Genomic DNA, 16,367 nt, shown 5'->3' with positions numbered 1-16,367 from the left:
CAGAATACTTCTGTGGCCAGATGTGTATGAGGTTTTACCCACACGACCAGTAATTCTCCAGTGGATAGCAAATGAGTGTGAAATAATCCAATTCAGTTCTGACACTGTCTCTCTGTAAATAGTATCAGGTACCACAGGTTAAGGGCTCAGCCCACAAGACTGCTCCCATTTCAGATGCCAATTGCAAGTATAAGTTGTTACCTGTACTTCTGACCAACCCCTCACTGGCCAGCTACAAACCAGTAGTCCCATGATCCTGACTTTGGGTTAGGTTAATTTTCTAGAGCATCCCACAGAACTCAGGGAAACTCTCGTGTTTACTAGTTTATTATAAAGGATACGGATGAACAGCTAGATGAAGAGGTACATAGGGCAAGGTGTGGGGGGATGGGAGGAGGTGCTTCCATGCCCTCCATGGGCAAACCACCCTCTCAGCATCTCCACGTGCTCGGCAACCTAGAAGCTCATCAAATCTTGTTGTTCAAGAGTTTTTATAGAGCTTAATCTGCAGGCCCCAAATTCCTTTCCCAGAGGTCAGTGGGTGGAGCTAAACGTTTCACTTTCCTAATCACTTGGTCTTTCTGGCGACCAGCCCCATTCTGAGTCTTTTTAGGGGCCCTACCCTAATTCACCTCATTGACATAAACTTAACTATGATCAAAAGGATCTCAGTGTAAATAAAAAGGACACTCTTATCCCTTGGGAAATTCCAAGGGATTTAGGAGCTCTGTGCTAGAAACAAGGGATAAAAACCAGTATATTTCTTATTATATCATAACTAAAAAGCCTGTTGTCCAGTTGTCAGATACCTAATTAGGATCTCAATTAAGAACAGTTGTAGATAGAGACAAAGTTTCCAACCAGAAAACACTTTCATATCTCTCTTTTTTTTTTGATATGGAGTCTCACTGTGTATCCCAGGCTGGAGTGCAGTGGCATGATCTTAGCTCACTGCAAGGTCCGCCTCCTGGGTTCAAGTGATTCTTCTGCCTCAGCCTCCTGAGTAGCTGGGACTACAGGCACATGCCACCACACCCGGCTAATTTTTGCATTTTGAATAGAGACGAGGTTTCACCATATTGGCCAGGCTGGCCTCGAACTCCTGACCTTGTGATCCACCCGCCTCGGCCTCCCAAAGTGCTGGGATAACAGGCGTGAGCCACCACACCCGGCAACATTTTCTTTTTTCTTTTGTTTTTTTTGTGAGACGGAGTCTCGCTCTGTCGCCCAGGCTGGAGTGCAGTGGCGCGACCTCGGCTCACTGCAAGCTCCGCCTCCCGGGTTCACGCCATTCTCCTGCCTCAGCCTCCCGAGTAGCTGGGACTACAGGCGCCTGCCACCGCACCCGCCTAATTTTTTGTATTTTTAGTAGAGACGGGGTTTCACCATGTTAGCCAGGATGGGCTCGATCTCCTGCCCTTGTGATCCACCCGTCTCGGCCTCCCAAAGTGCTGGGATTACAGGCGTGAGCCACCACGCCCAGCCAACATTTTCATATCTTAATCTGACTAAAAGGGGACGTCAGGGAGGCATGTGTCGCAGAATAAAGTATACTTCAGCTTTTCTCATCTTCCCCAAAGAGATTGTCATCTACTCTGGATGCCTAACAGTGTTTAGTATTTAGTATTATTCCTACTGGACAGCTCCTGAGCATTAAGATGGGGTGACCCAGGGCTACTTACATCCCACAGTGGCTTCAGTCCATGAAACATGTGTGATATGGAAACTCACTAAAAAACATTGCTGTCGCTTGTCCATTCTCCTTTCACTCACCAGATTTAAAAAAAAAAAAAAAAAAAAAAGAGTCTCACTTTGTCACCTAGGCTGGAGTGCAGTGGTGCCATCTCAGCTCACTGCAATCTCTGCCTCCTGGATTCAAGTGATTCTCCTGTCTCAGCCTCCCGAGTAGCTGGGACTACAGGTGCATGCCACCATGCCAGGCTTATTTTTTCATTTTTTTTTTTGGTAGAGATGGGGTTTCACCATCTTGGTCAGCCTGGTCTCGAACTCCCGACCTCAGTTGATCCACCCGCCTTGGGCTCTCAAAGTGCTAGGATTACAGGCCTGAGCCACCGTGCTCAGCCCACCCACCAGATTTTTAAAGGTTGTGCTGCATATGATTGCAGAGTCAGTAGGGGGATAGTAGAAACAAGGTTGAATAAACTTGGAATCAGGAAGCTTAGTTTCTGGGATTATCTTAGTCTGATATGCTCTACAGTGATGAAGATCTAGTGACTCATTTTCTCTGGGCCCTATGATTTTTATCTATAGAAGAAGGATAGTAACTGTTTTAAGATGGTGAACATAAAAAGTTCTTTTTATTTTAAAGCCAGAGCCTCGCTCTGTTGCCCAGGCTGGAGTGCAGTGGCGTGATCCTGGCTCACTGCAAACTCTGCCTCCTGGGTTCAAGTGATTCTCCTGCCTCAGCCTCCCGAGTAGCTGGGATTACAGGCACACACCACCATGCCTGGCGAATTTTTTTTGTATTTTAGTAGAGATGGGGTTTCACTGTGTTGCCCAGGCTGGTCTCCAACTCCTGAGCTCAGGCAATCTGCTCGCCTCAGCCTCCCAAAGTGTTAAGATTACAGGTGTGAGCCACCGTGCTTTGCCCTTTTTTTTTTTTTTTTTTTAACTGTAAAAGGCTGTACTCATATAAGGGATTGTTAGCCTGCCTACACCATCATACTTTGTATGACACTATCGAATTTCTGATAAAGTGATTCTTCTTGCCATGAGCCAGACAGTGAGTACAAGGGAGTACTTTCTTAGGGTCCCTTCTTGTTGCAACCAGAGTCAGAGCCAGGCACATACTTTATGAATGAGAGAAGAATTAACTTGTTTGACTAAATCTTCTTGGGCTGTGGTTAAGAATTGGCTGAAGCCATCAAATCAGGCCCCAGAAACCACAACTTACTGGACTACATTTTTATTTTTATTTTAATGTTTTCCTCTGTCTGGTGTGCTACTAGTCATTAAGCTACCAGCTTAAGACTGGTAGTCATATGGAGGCTGGTTGACTTGCCTGTTGAATGATAGGATTTCATTTATCTTTTTTTTTTCTTTTGGTTAGTTCATGGGTGATGGGTTGTTTTTGTTAAATGTACGTGTGGAAAATATCTGTGTAAAATTCTACACTTAGTAATATTAATGATTATGTTAGCTACATGAAAGGCAGATTTCTAATGCAGATTCTCCCGGAACCCAAGATTCAGATATTTAAGACTGCATGTTGCATTCTTCCTTCACTTGATCTTTGCATGTTGCTTGTTGCATGGAATGCTAGGAGAATTCTCAATATCCCAGTAGCCTTCTCTTAAGACTCTATGCTTATTAAGGTGTCTCAATCAGAACTTAACACAGTATTCCAGGTGTAGCTTATTAATTCAACAACAGTGATAGTAATGATAATACATGCTTATAACAGAGCTTAAGACTGGTAGACATTTTCCTAAATATTTTATTTTTGCTAACTTTCAAAATCATATTTTGAAAATAAGCTAATTATGTTTAAAATAATACACCTTCAATGTAGAAAAAGAGAAAAACTTGGCAAAGTATAAACCAACTTAATTCACTAAATCTCTCATCTGTCTTTCATTTCTACTTGAGTTTTTATTAGCAAATGCTTTTCAGTTAATCTGCAAGTATCTTATCTTTCTTCTTGAAGGAACATTTCTTTTTATACTTCTAAATTGGAATGGAATACACAGTTCACTTTTCCAAATATTCAAGGGAATGCCTGTCTCAATTTGACTACAAATTTTAATCAACTACATAGATTAGAACAGCCTTTTCCAAATTGCGTTCTATGCTAAGACGTTTAGGGGGGATTTTTAAAAGACTACTTGGCTGGGCGTGGCGGCTCATGCCTCTAATCCCAGCACTTTGGGAGGCTGAGGAGGGAGGATGGCTTGAGTCCAGGAGTTGAAGACGACCCTGGGCAAGACCCTGAAAATAAAAAAATAACAAGACCCTGACAAAAAAAAAAACAAAAAACTAGGCATGGTAGTGCATGCCTGTAGTCCCAGCTACTTGGGAGTCTGAGGTGGGAGGATGCTTGAGGATAGGAGGTCAAGGCTGCAGTGAGCCATGATGGTGGTGCCACTGCACTCCAGCCTGGGTGACAGTGAGACCTTGTCAAATACATTTTTTAAGGACTACTTTTTTTATTGCTGTGAAAAAAATAATGAAAATATAGCAGCTTATGAAAATATCCATTTATTATCTCATAGTTTCTGTGGGGTGAGAGTCTGCAGAGAACGTAACTGTGTCCTTGACTTCAGGGTCTCTCACCAGTTTCAGTCAAGTTGTTGACCAGGGCTGAGAATTCAGTTCCTAAAAAGTTGTTGGACTATGGCCTTTTAGTTCCTAGTTGGTTGTTGGCTGGAGGATGCCCTCTATTCCTTGCCATGTGATCCTCTCCAGTACGGCCACTTGCTTCATCACAGCATGCCAGCAGAGAAGGCAAGAGACTGAGAAGGCAAGATAGAAGTTGCAATTTTATGTCACATAGTCACAGGAATGACACCTTATCGCTTTTGCCATATTCTGCTGTTTAGAAGTAAGTTCAAGGTTCCACTCGCACTTGTGGGAAGCAAATTGCACAGCTATATGAATGTCGGGAGGCAATGATCATTGCAGCCCATCGTAAAGTCTTTGCTGCAGAAAGGAAGCTGGGGGGAGTGGGGGAGGGAGAGAATTGTATTCAATTAAGGCTAAAAACTGCTGCATATTATATTACTGCTTAGGACATTAATAAGGCCTGTTCACATATTGAAAGTTCTGAGACGTCCTCTTATATTTTATTTAACCCCGTACTTTCCCAGAACTTTTGATGCAACAAAATTTGAGAAATAGTGAATTGTAGAAAAGCATATTTTTCTATTCAACTAAAAGATGTGATACCGAAACAGGGGGCTTATGGATATATTCTTGGGATCCAAAAATTCCATATTTATAAATTTTAATCACAATTTTCAAAAATTAAGAGAAGCAATTAGGGGTTATCTAAGGGATCAACTTCTAGCCAGGTGGTGTGGGATTCCACAGTTGAATGGGCACAGTTATGGTCATATTAGCACCAATTAATAATACTTCAATGATTAAAGACTAGAAATAAATGGAATACGATGAACTTATAAATAATGTATTAGGCTCAGATGAAAGCTGATATGGTTTGGCTGTGTCCCCAACCAAATCTCACCTTGAATTGTAATAATCCCCATATGTCAAGGGCAGGGCCAGGTGGAGATAATTGAATCATGGGGGTGGTTTGTTCTCCTGGTAGTGACTAAGTCTCACAAGATCTGATGGTTTTATAAACGGGAGTTTCCCTGCACAAGTTCTCTTGCCTGCCACCATGTAAAACATGACTTTCTCCTTCTTTGCCTTCTGCCATGATTGTGAGGCCTCCCCAGACGTGGAACTGTGAGTCCATTAAATCTCTTTTTCTTTATAATACCCAGTCTCAGGTATGTCTTTATTAGCAGCAAGAAAATGGACTGATAGGAAGGCCAAAATTAATCATGGTACATTAAGATTGTGTAGTAGTTTAACTAGAGAAAAGTTGTGGTAGAATAGTAATTACACACCAATGGGACTATAAGGAATCCTAGCTCAAAAGAACCCAGAGCAGATCAGTGAGTAGAATATTCATGTGGAAAGTAGCTTTTTATTTTCAGAAAAATAACATTAACCATTTCCTTTGTTAATTGGAATTTAGTTCATTTTGTGGTCTTGCTTTTATTTAGTCTTGTAAATTGGTTTGGGTACTGTATGAAACTACTAAAATAAATAATGTGAACATAGTTTTATGATTGCATATATAGAAGTAAAATTAGAGTAAAAATAATTTGTCAGCACTGGAGCTCCTTAGGGAACTTTTGCTTTAACAGATAACCGAACATTATTCTAGATTGAGAAACACTGCCTCATTCTTTTAATATTCCATTAATCATGAGCTGTAGTGAGTCTTTTATCCTAGCTAGACTAATAAACACTTAGATAGTGCTCTTCCTTAGGCTGACTAATCTATTTTATAAAGTAGACATCAATTTCAATTGTCTCTTCTTCCTCCAACAGAAGTGTTTTAGGCCAATGTGTTGGTGACCTTTGCTAGACCTGGGGTGGCAGGGAGTTGTGCCTTCCCTATCCCTGCTGTCCTTATCTTCAGCTGTTGCTATGGACAAGCACGCATCAGGCCCCTTGGGAGTGTTATAAATGGTTAGAAGCAGTGTTTTCTTTTCTGTTCGATTTTCTGGTTCAAAATGTTTGCACTATGCTACATCAGAAGATTTCCTCTTTATCAGAGGCTTTGTCCTTCAGTCCTACTCTATGAAAAAAGGTCTTTGTGAGGTCTGGATTTTGTAATTTCACAACCTAAAATGTGACCCCAAAGCATCACCCTCTGAACAGCCTATCTGGAGCTAATTTTATAAACTTGTGGTCTCTCTCTGGGAAGAGAGTAGGTTCCTAAAGGAAACCCTCCTGTGTGGAAATAGAAACGTGAAGATTTTGCCTAGAGAACAGAGAAAAACACTCCAAAAGCAAGACAACCTGGGCTCAGTTGTGTGGTAGGAAGAAGACTGAGGCGGAGTCAAGTGACTTGGGTGTGACTACCTGAATCACCTGGTGAGGGTGTTGCTCTAGACACCAGTGAAACTGAGGTGTGCATGTCATACCTGGGGACCCAAACATGCCATCTGTGGTTTTGCGACAGAGGTATGAATGCGGGGCTGTGAACAAGGGTGCGCTTCTCACAAGAGAGTCCTATGAGACGCCCAGTTGACTTTTTGGGATCAGCATTAGAAACAAATGCAAAAATAGTTCTATCTCTCCCAAAATAATGTACACACGTAACATTATTACAACATTATGAGGAAACCTGATAGACATCTTTCTCCTGAATCTATATTGTGTTTATCAAGCTTCCTAATTTGCAATTTGTCTTTGCATTTCTAAATATTCATGAAGAAACGGACTCACTCGAACTGCACATTGAAAGCTGTTTGGTATTCCGTGCTTCCCTTCGGGGGACAGAGGTAACAGGGAAGACAATGTGCTCTGTTCCTTCAGGTGGTCCTCTGCTCTATGAGAACATCACATTCGTCTACAACTCGGAGCAGCTGAATGGGACTCAGCGGGTTCTCCTGGACAACGTCCTGTCGGAAGAACAGTGCCAGGAGCTCCACAGCGTGGCCAGCGTGAGGATCCGGAGAAGGAGGGGAGCTCACTGCACTGGCCTGCCAAGAAGCTGGAACTGCTTTGGTCCTGGTCTCATCTGGAGCCAGACAACAAGCCCTGAAATATTGCTTTCTTTAGGAGAAAGACATAAATTATTTCTGAGGAACTTTTATAGCCTTTGGGTTGGGATTATTTTAGTTTTCCCAGATGGGATCTGGAATAGCTACTGGCATATTTCCTAGCCCAACAGCCATCTAGCAAGGTCCCTGCCTATCATATAAAGTTGCTGGAAAAATCCTTTTATTTTAATTAATAATTAGCCAATTTATCAATAATTTACATTCTTTTTATTTCCATAAAAAGTGACAGTATTTGATAATAAAAATGTAGAATGAAGATTAAATAAAGATATCTCTTTTAATTAAAAGAAATAGTTATACCAGCATCCTGGAATAAAATGGGGATGGTTCTTAGCATTGAGTAGAGTTCTCAGCTTTCTGGCAGCCAAAGCAGAAAAAGACCCAATGAATTCATAGTTATCATTGATGACGTATCTTCTTGTATTTGCTTCCAGGGAATCATGCTTGTTGGTGATGGATACAGAGGAAAAACTTCACCCCATACGCCCAATGAAAAGTTTGAAGGTGCAACTGTCCTGAAAGCACTCAAAGTAAAGTCTTAACTTCTTTTGGGTTTGAGTTCCTTAGCGTCAGCCTAAGGCTTCTGTAAATGGCAGATATAAGAAAGAAAAAAGTGGCCGGGCGCAGTGGCTTACGCCTGTAATCCCAGCACTTTGGGAGGCCGAGGCGGGCAGATCACGAGGTCAGGAGATCGAGACCTCCCTGGCTAACATGGTGAAACCCCGTCTCTACTAAAAGTACAAAAAAAATTAGCTGGGCATGGTAGTGGGTGCCTGTAGTCCCAGCTACTCGGGAGGCTGAAGCAGGAGAATGGCATGAACCTGGGAGGCAGAGCTTGCTGTGAGCCGAGATTGCGCCACTGCACTCCAGCCTGGGCGAGAGCGAGACTCGTCTCAAAAAAAAAAAAAAAAAAAGAAAGAAAAAAGTTTAGAATATATACCTCTCAGGACAGTTGAAAGAAGCAAGTGTGAAATGAAACCTTCATTGTATTTAATCATTCCTCCATTCAGCCATCAACTTATCAAACTTTACATTTCCTGACAAAAAATATACAATCCCTCTTTGTAAGATCATGATCTAATAGTGAAAACATATTCAAACAAGTAATTATTCTCTACTGCAGGAAGGGTTGTTAGAGAGGACGGCAGAACATATTATAATACAAGAGAAGAGGAACCAAGTGGCTTTTAGCTTGGTTATTTAGCTCTGTTATTGGGAAGAGTTTATTTCAATGGCACAATGTCCTAACAGAAATCCACAAATATGTAGTAGCCTTCCCATTAGTCAATACTAATGATAATCCTATATTGGCTCAATGCAATCTAGTGCCTGTTTTTCTTACGTCCTCCAATGAACCCGTTTGTTTCTCATATTCTTTTTTTTTTTTTTTTTCAGTCTGGTTATGAAGGTCGAGTCCCACTGAAGAGCGCTCGTCTGTTTTATGACATCAGCGAAAAGGCTCGAAGGATTGTAGAGTCTTATTTTATGCTGAACTCAACTCTGTATTTTTCCTATACACACATGGTCTGCCGAACAGCCCTGTCTGGTGAGATTCCAGTCTGAAATGGTTCCCTTTTACCCACAATACATTGGGAGATGAAACAAGGCAAAACAAAGCTCTATAGCATGGTAGATTAATATTGTAGATGAATTCTAGATTTCAAAAACAAAAGTAGCTTATGAACTCTTATTCTCCTTCTCTCTTTTTCTTCATTTTATTTTTCTGAAGTTCCAGAACACCCTCATTCTAAACATTTTCCCTTCCAAATCAATTTTCCCCAATTGCTGAAGTCCTGAAAAAAAAATGCTTTTCTGCTGTAGGTTTCCCATTTTGAGGAATCAGGAACATGGAAATCATAGTCACCATGATGTCTACCAGCATTAAGTGGAAGCATAAAAGATGAAGGGATGATTGAAAGAAATACTGTTAAAAAGACAGAGACCTCCTCGGTCCCTGCTCATCATTATTTCTCCTCTATGTCTTATGCCCCCCTGAATGGGGTGGGGAGAAGAATGATGTCACAGGAGTAGACTTTTACACTTGGGAAGTTTTAGCTGAATTAAATCTTGTTGTTTTTTTTTTAATTTTCATTTCCTCTCCATTGTTTTGCTGCCCTACGTGAAGTACAACCCATGAAACGCATGGAATTTGTTCATGTATGTTTATATCAGAAATAACTTTTATAGCTGAAGAGACAGGTGTGACATGCTCAAGGTTTCACATCCAGTTCATACCAGAACCAGACCAGAATCTCAACTACTTGTCTACTGTTCTTTTGTCTATTCTTTCCTGTTATCTGCCTCCCCCCATTTGCAAAGATCATCAGGACTGGGAGAAGAGAGATTGTCAGTTACTTTGGTGGAAGTTGCTGCACTTCATTTCTCGTTCTTCCCTATTCCCTTTTGTGGCAGGTCAGCAGGATAGAAGAAATGACCTCAGTCATCCCATCCATGCTGACAACTGTTTGTTGGATCCAGAGGCCAACGAATGCTGGAAGGAGCCTCCTGCTTACACATTTCGAGACTATAGGTATAGCTAGAACCTGCTTCAAAACAAAGCTTTTACCTAACAGTTTTCAAACAATGAAAACTGGAAAGGGGCTCTGTTTTGCTTGATGTCATGTTCATCTCTCCGAGGCAGAAATTCTCAAATAATCTTCTGAAGCAGCTGCCACAACCAATAAGTGGCATTATCATCTCACTTTTATCTTAAAAATTGTGCACATTTTGCATCCCATTTCACAAAATGTCCATTTTGTTTAAAAAATTCCTGTTTTTCCTGGAACATATTCCTTGTGGTATGTGTATTTCAGTCAGAATACAAGGGCATGGAGTCTTGGCCTACATAAGGACTTTATCCCATCACTTATCTTTATTCACACCCAAGAAGAATGATGTCTGCATTTTATAAATAAGACACTAGAAACTCAGGAGAAAAGAATGTCCTAACCTATTGAGAGATATTTCAGTGTGTAAGGAATCAGGAGTTATAGTCACCATGTGTTCATCATAACTACACAGTACTCTATTCCAAAACATTTATTAAGCACCCGCTATCTGCAAGGCATGGCTAGGCCACAAGGAACTCTCCAGCAAGTTAAGGAGAAAAGCAACAACAAGAACAAAACAAACAAACAAAGAAAGCATCCTTTAGAGTTATATAAGGGAAAAAGAGAGTTGTAATTAGGGTGGGCAGGTTCAGAGGGCTAGATTAAATTAAAACTAGTTAGGTTTTCTGTGGAGGAAGTGAAATGTGAGACAAGTTTTGAAATACGATTACAATTTTAATAAAGGCGGAATAAGTAAACTCTTCAGAGGTATAACCCAAACACTATCTGATCTTCTCTTTAAGAGTTTGGAGGGCCAATTATGTCAATGTCTAGTTCAAAGGAAACTTACTAATGGAGGCTGGACAGTACATCACCAGTCTTCAGTATTCTATGACCATGCTATCATAAGCATATAATAATACAAATGGTTTTCTCTTCATTCTTGTAGTGCTCTCCTATATATGAATGATGACTTTGAAGGAGGAGAATTCATATTCACCGAGATGGATGCTAAGACTGTGACTGTAAGTAAACCTATTCTTGAATACTTATTTAGTAATTTTTGGCTCAGTATCGCCATTTTTCTAAGGACTTACAGACTGTTAGATTTCAAATACTTCTGAGCTCAAGATTTCAAGAGGTTAAGAGAGTTTCAGTAAATGTATAGATCATAAACTGTTAGAAGTATCCATAAAAATCTAGTATGTTGTAACGAGGAGTAAATTAAAGAATTGAGATATTAAGCATTTTATCATGATCATATAGCTAGTTAGTGTTAGACTTGGAACCAAAACCTAGGTCTTCTAATTCTTTGTCAAGTAATCTGATGGAAAATAAGAACATCAGTTCCTAAGTCACCCAAGTCTAGAATAAGTCAAATGATTCTGCAAGGTGTCTTTCAAGTAACCTGGTGTTCTACATACTTGGAATGAGCATTGGCCTTCAAATATATAGTTCCTAAAATTATCATATATATGTGTATGTATAAGTGTGTGTATATATACCTATGGGTGTATACATATATACACCCATATATATATATATATATACACACACCATATATACACACACACACATATATATCTACATATATATATATGCCCACTGCAGCTTCCTTTCCCATGCAGACAATATATATAATATAAAAAAAAAAAAAAAAAAAAAAAAAAAAAAAAAAAATAATATATATATATATACACACACAATATACATATATATATCATCGACACTATATATATATATAATAACAAATATATAAAAAATATAAAATATATATGCCCACTGCAGCTTCCTTTCCCATGCAGACATGACCTCATATATATATATATATATATATATATATATATATATACACACACACATATATGTTTGCATATATATATGCATAGAGAGATATATGATTGTGACTGTATGGAATAAACTTATACCTGAAAATTGATATACACACACACGCACAAATATGTAAACAAAGAGTAAATCAAAAGTTCAATTCAACCACCATCTTCCTAAGCAAACCTGTGCCTTTGGAAGGAAGCCGACTTAAAGACCATATAGTTAGCATCCTTTGGTCTGCAAGCCAAAGAGCATACACAATGGTAGAAAAATATGTTTTCGACAGCTGCCGCTCTTTGGCCCACTTCGTTCCCTTAGTCCCGAGCGCTCGTCCACTGCTGCTTCGTTTCCTGTGCAGACGTGGCCTCAAGCACCACCACCACTGCCATGAAGATTGGAATAATTGGTGGAACAGGCCTGGATGATCCAGAAATTTTAGAAGGAATAACTGAAAAATATGTGGATACTCCATTTGGCAAGCCATTTGAAGCCTTAAGTTTGGGGAAGATAAAAAATGTTGATTGTGTCCTCCTTGCAAGGCATGGGAGGCAGCACACCATCCTGCCTTCCAAGGTCAACTACCAGGTGAACATCTGGGCTTTGAAGGAAGAGGGCTGTACACATGTCATAGGGACCACAGCTTGTGGCTCCTTGAGGGAGGAGATTCAACCTGGCGATATTGTCATTATTGATCAGTTCATTGACGGGACCACTATGAGACCTCAGTCCTTCTATGATGGAAGTCATTCTTGTGCCAGAGGAGTGTGCCATATTCCAATGGGGGCCAAGACCTCAAATGAGAGAGGTTCTTATAGAGACTGCTAAGAAGCTAGGACTCTGGTGACATTCAAAGGGGACAATGGTCACAACTGAGGGACCTCGTTTTATCTCTTGAGCAGAAAGCTTCATGTTCTGCACCTGGGGGGTGGATGTTATCAACATGACCACAGTTCCAGAGGTGGTTCTCACTAAAGAGGCTGGAATTTGTTATGCAAGTATCACCATGGTGACAGATTATGACTGTTGGAAGGAGCACGAGGAAGCAGTTTTGGTGGACTGGGACTTAAAGACCCTGAAAGAAAATGCTAGTAAAGCCAAAAGTTTACTGCTCACTACCATACCTCAAGTAGGGTCCATGGAATGGTCAAAAACCCTCCATAGCCTGAAGAATATAGCCCAGTTTTCTGTTTTAAAATTTTTGCAACCTATCCATCTGACAAAGGGCTAATATCTAGAATCTACAAAGAACTTTAACAAATTTACAAGAAAAAAAAAACAACCACATCAAAAAGTGGGAAAAGGATATGAACAGACACTTCTCAAGAGAAGACATTTATGTGGCCAACAAACATATGAACAAAAGCTCATCATCACTGGTCATTAGAGAAATGCAAATCAAAACCACAATGAGATACCATCTCACGCCACTTAGAATGGCGATCATTAAAAAGTCAGGAAACAACAGATGCTGGAGAGGATGTGGAGAAATAGGAACACTTTTACACTGTTGATGGGAGTGTAAATTAGTTCAACCATTGTGGAAGACAGTGTGGCGATTCCTCAGGGATCTAAAGCCAGAAATACCATTTGACCCAGCAGTTCCATTACTGAGTATATACCCAAAGGATTATAAATCATTCTACTATAAAGACACATGCACGTGTATGTTTACTGCAGCACTGTTCACAATAGCAAAGATTGGAACCAACCCAAATGCCCATCAATGATAGACTGCATAAAGAAAATGTGGCACATATACACCATGGAATACTATGCAGCCATAAAAAGGATGAGTTCATGTCGTTTTCAGGGACATGGATGAAGCTGGAAACCATCATTCTCAGTAAACAAACACAGGAACAGAAAACCAAACACCACATATTCTCACTCATAAGTGGGAGCTGAACAATGAGAACACATGGACATGGAGGGGAATGTCACACACCAGGGACTGTCAGGGGGTTAACATTAGGAGAAATATCTAATGTAGATAATGGTTTGATGGGTGCAGCAAACCACCATGGCACGTGTATACCTATGTAACAAACCTGCACATTCTGCACATGTACCCTAGAACTTAAAAGTATAATAATAATAAAAAACATTTTCCAATTGAGAAAGTAAGCATATTATAGATGACCAGGTATCTCTTACCACCATACAAAATCTAAGTAGTTGGGACATGTATGTGATAAACTTCAAAGTTTTAGCATTGTAGAAGCTATTTCTAAACTTTTCTTGAAGTTTATGCTTGTCCCTCATCGCTTACATGCTTTTCTCGTTAGTGAAACATATCTGTCATTCATGACACACATATGTCATTCATCACACAGTACTGTGATATAAGCAGGTAATATCAAAAAGTATGTATTACTGGGTTTAAAAGTGATTCCTATGAGGATTCTGGTTAAAATTGTCTAGAAACATTGTAATAACTAAGAAAAAATATTTCATGTGACTTCATACAATAATGTATGTTAAAAGTCATGATGCCTCACTTTTTGGGTAAAAAGCTTAAATGTTAATATGGGAGTACTTTAATACTCCATAATCTGATAAATTAAATCAAGATTGACGATCCGTATTGGAGTTTAAAATCCAGAAGGTTTTTTGCACTTCTGGGAAAGCTTGAGTGCAGGAAGCATTTTATTTCTGATCTCTGCTAACACTGAAACTGAGGTACAAAAATACTGGCATTTCGCAGTTTCAAAGAAAGTCAGACAGGTGGTTGGGAAGATTTCTTTGCTTCTCCTCCGTCTAGTGGCCGTATTTGGAAATGCTTGATGCTTAAAGCAAGGGATGCCTGTTTCATTGAACGTCAAGTTAACTGGAATTCTGCTTTTTAAAGATGTGAAAGCAGATAATATTCTCCTTTCAGAGTGCTACAATTTTAATTAAATTCTATAGCTATTTTTAAAAACCCAGAATCTAACCTCCCCTAAAAAAACTAAAACTGATTTAAACAAATTTTTAATCCAAAAGCTCCTGTTTGAGAACGTTTATTTCCTCAAATACTTCATATTAATGCATACAACGGCATTTTAGGGAATAATGTAGATAACTAAAATTCTTACATAAGGCAGTTCTTATCCTTCCCCACAGGAAGTTTATTCTAGTACCAGCAACAACAACAACAAAAAAAATGGGTGTTTTTCTGTTTTAGTTTCCCTTTGACTGTGGAGGGACAAATGGAGCACAGAAATGGCATAACTTGAGGCCACACAAGGAAGTAACGTCTTCTGAGTCCTTTACTTTGGAAAAATCTGGAAGTTGTATAATTAGCTAAAAGGTGGCTGAAATTTTACTTTTATTAAAGACAATTACAGCACAAATGCTTTTCTAAATCAATCATCAGTTAGACGGAAAGCAAAAGGATTACTTTAAATTATGCTTAGTATACTTGGAAGATACATGGATTCTTTTCAATAGCAACATTTGTTTGTGAGACTTGGGAATTCAAGGATGTTGGTTTCTCTGTGCAGGTTCAAAGAAGATAAAATTTAAAGAGTTCCATTTGTTTCATGAAAAATTAAATTCAATATAAATGGGGCTGTGTTACAAAAGTATGTTTATAATCATTTATCTAAACTTCATAACATATTTTTGCTGTAGAAACAATGTGACACATGGAAGCATGTTCACTAAAGCTTGTTTATTCCTCCAAATACCTGACATGTAACAGATGATGTTCGCTGTGTGATGAGATGGGTCTTAGAGATCCTTGTGAATCCACGCCTATAATCGGTTCCAACTGCCTCACGCAGTTCACAGCTTCTTTTCCTAAACTTTCCCAAAGTTACTCATGTTTAAAAGTACTTTCAATTCCAGAAGAAAGAAAATACTAATTGGTCCCCACATCCTTTCTTTAGTCTTATAAGATGTTACCAAGACTTGGTAATCACATAGAAACATTGGCAAACGCGTGTTTGAGTGAGTCCTGACCAGCACCAGGGAGTGGGCAGCCCAGAAAACCTGAAATTCCAACATCCCAAGGCCATTTACTCAGAAGGCTTTTCTTTCTTTCTTTCTTTCTTTCTTTCTTTCTTTCTTTCTTTCTTTCTTTCTTTTTTCTTTCTTTCTTTCTTCTTTCTTCTCTTTCTTTCTTTTTTCTCTTTCTGTTTCTTTCTTTCTTCTTTCTTTCTTTCTTTTTCTTTCTTTCCTTTTCTCTCCTCTCTCTCTTTCTTTTTTTTTTTTCCTCTATCACCCAGACTGGAGTGCAGTGGCACAATCTCGGCTCACTGCAACTTCCATCTCTCAGGTTCAAGCGATTCTCCAGCCTCAGCCTCCCGAGTAGCTGGGATCACAGGCGCCCACCAACACATCTGGCTAATTTTTGTATTTTTAGTAGAGATGGCGTTTCACCATGTTGGCCAAGCTGGTCTCAAACTCCTGACCTCAGGTGATCCACCTGCCTTGGCCTCTTAAAGTGCTGGGATTATGGGCATGAGCCACCACGTCCGGCCTCAGAAGCCTTTTCTATCCTACTTCATAGGTTTTACGTTTCACTTATTTTGCTGTTTCTATGTGGAAATGTACAAATTCCTTCTCCAGAAAAACAGAATCAGATTGATACTGAGGACACGAATAACTCGTGAACTCTGTAGATTTACATCAGAACAGTTGCCTTGGTAAAGCTGTTTAGGAAAAGCAATTCCAGCAAAGA

At 39.7% G+C, this 16,367-nt stretch overlaps 1 protein-coding gene and 1 pseudogene across 1 annotated transcript in view; both read left to right on the top strand.

Annotated features, from left to right (window-relative positions):
* P3H2 (prolyl 3-hydroxylase 2) overlaps positions 1–16,367 on the top strand; it is a 175,626-nt gene that overhangs the window by 150,467 nt on the left and 8,792 nt on the right. The window contains exons 9-13 of the mRNA XM_030822980.1: positions 7,075–7,202; positions 7,757–7,852; positions 8,718–8,868; positions 9,735–9,852; positions 10,821–10,896. Coding sequence (XP_030678840.1) covers positions 7,075–7,202; positions 7,757–7,852; positions 8,718–8,868; positions 9,735–9,852; positions 10,821–10,896 — 569 coding nt within the window. The remainder of the gene's footprint in view (positions 1–7,074; positions 7,203–7,756; positions 7,853–8,717; positions 8,869–9,734; positions 9,853–10,820; positions 10,897–16,367) is intronic.
* On the top strand, positions 11,251–14,990 carry LOC105740485 (annotated as a pseudogene).

This window comes from Nomascus leucogenys, chromosome 11 (assembly GCF_006542625.1).
Source record: "Nomascus leucogenys isolate Asia chromosome 11, Asia_NLE_v1, whole genome shotgun sequence".
Lineage (NCBI taxonomy): Eukaryota > Metazoa > Chordata > Mammalia > Primates > Hylobatidae > Nomascus > Nomascus leucogenys.
This window is presented reverse-complemented; position numbering and strand designations above follow the sequence as displayed.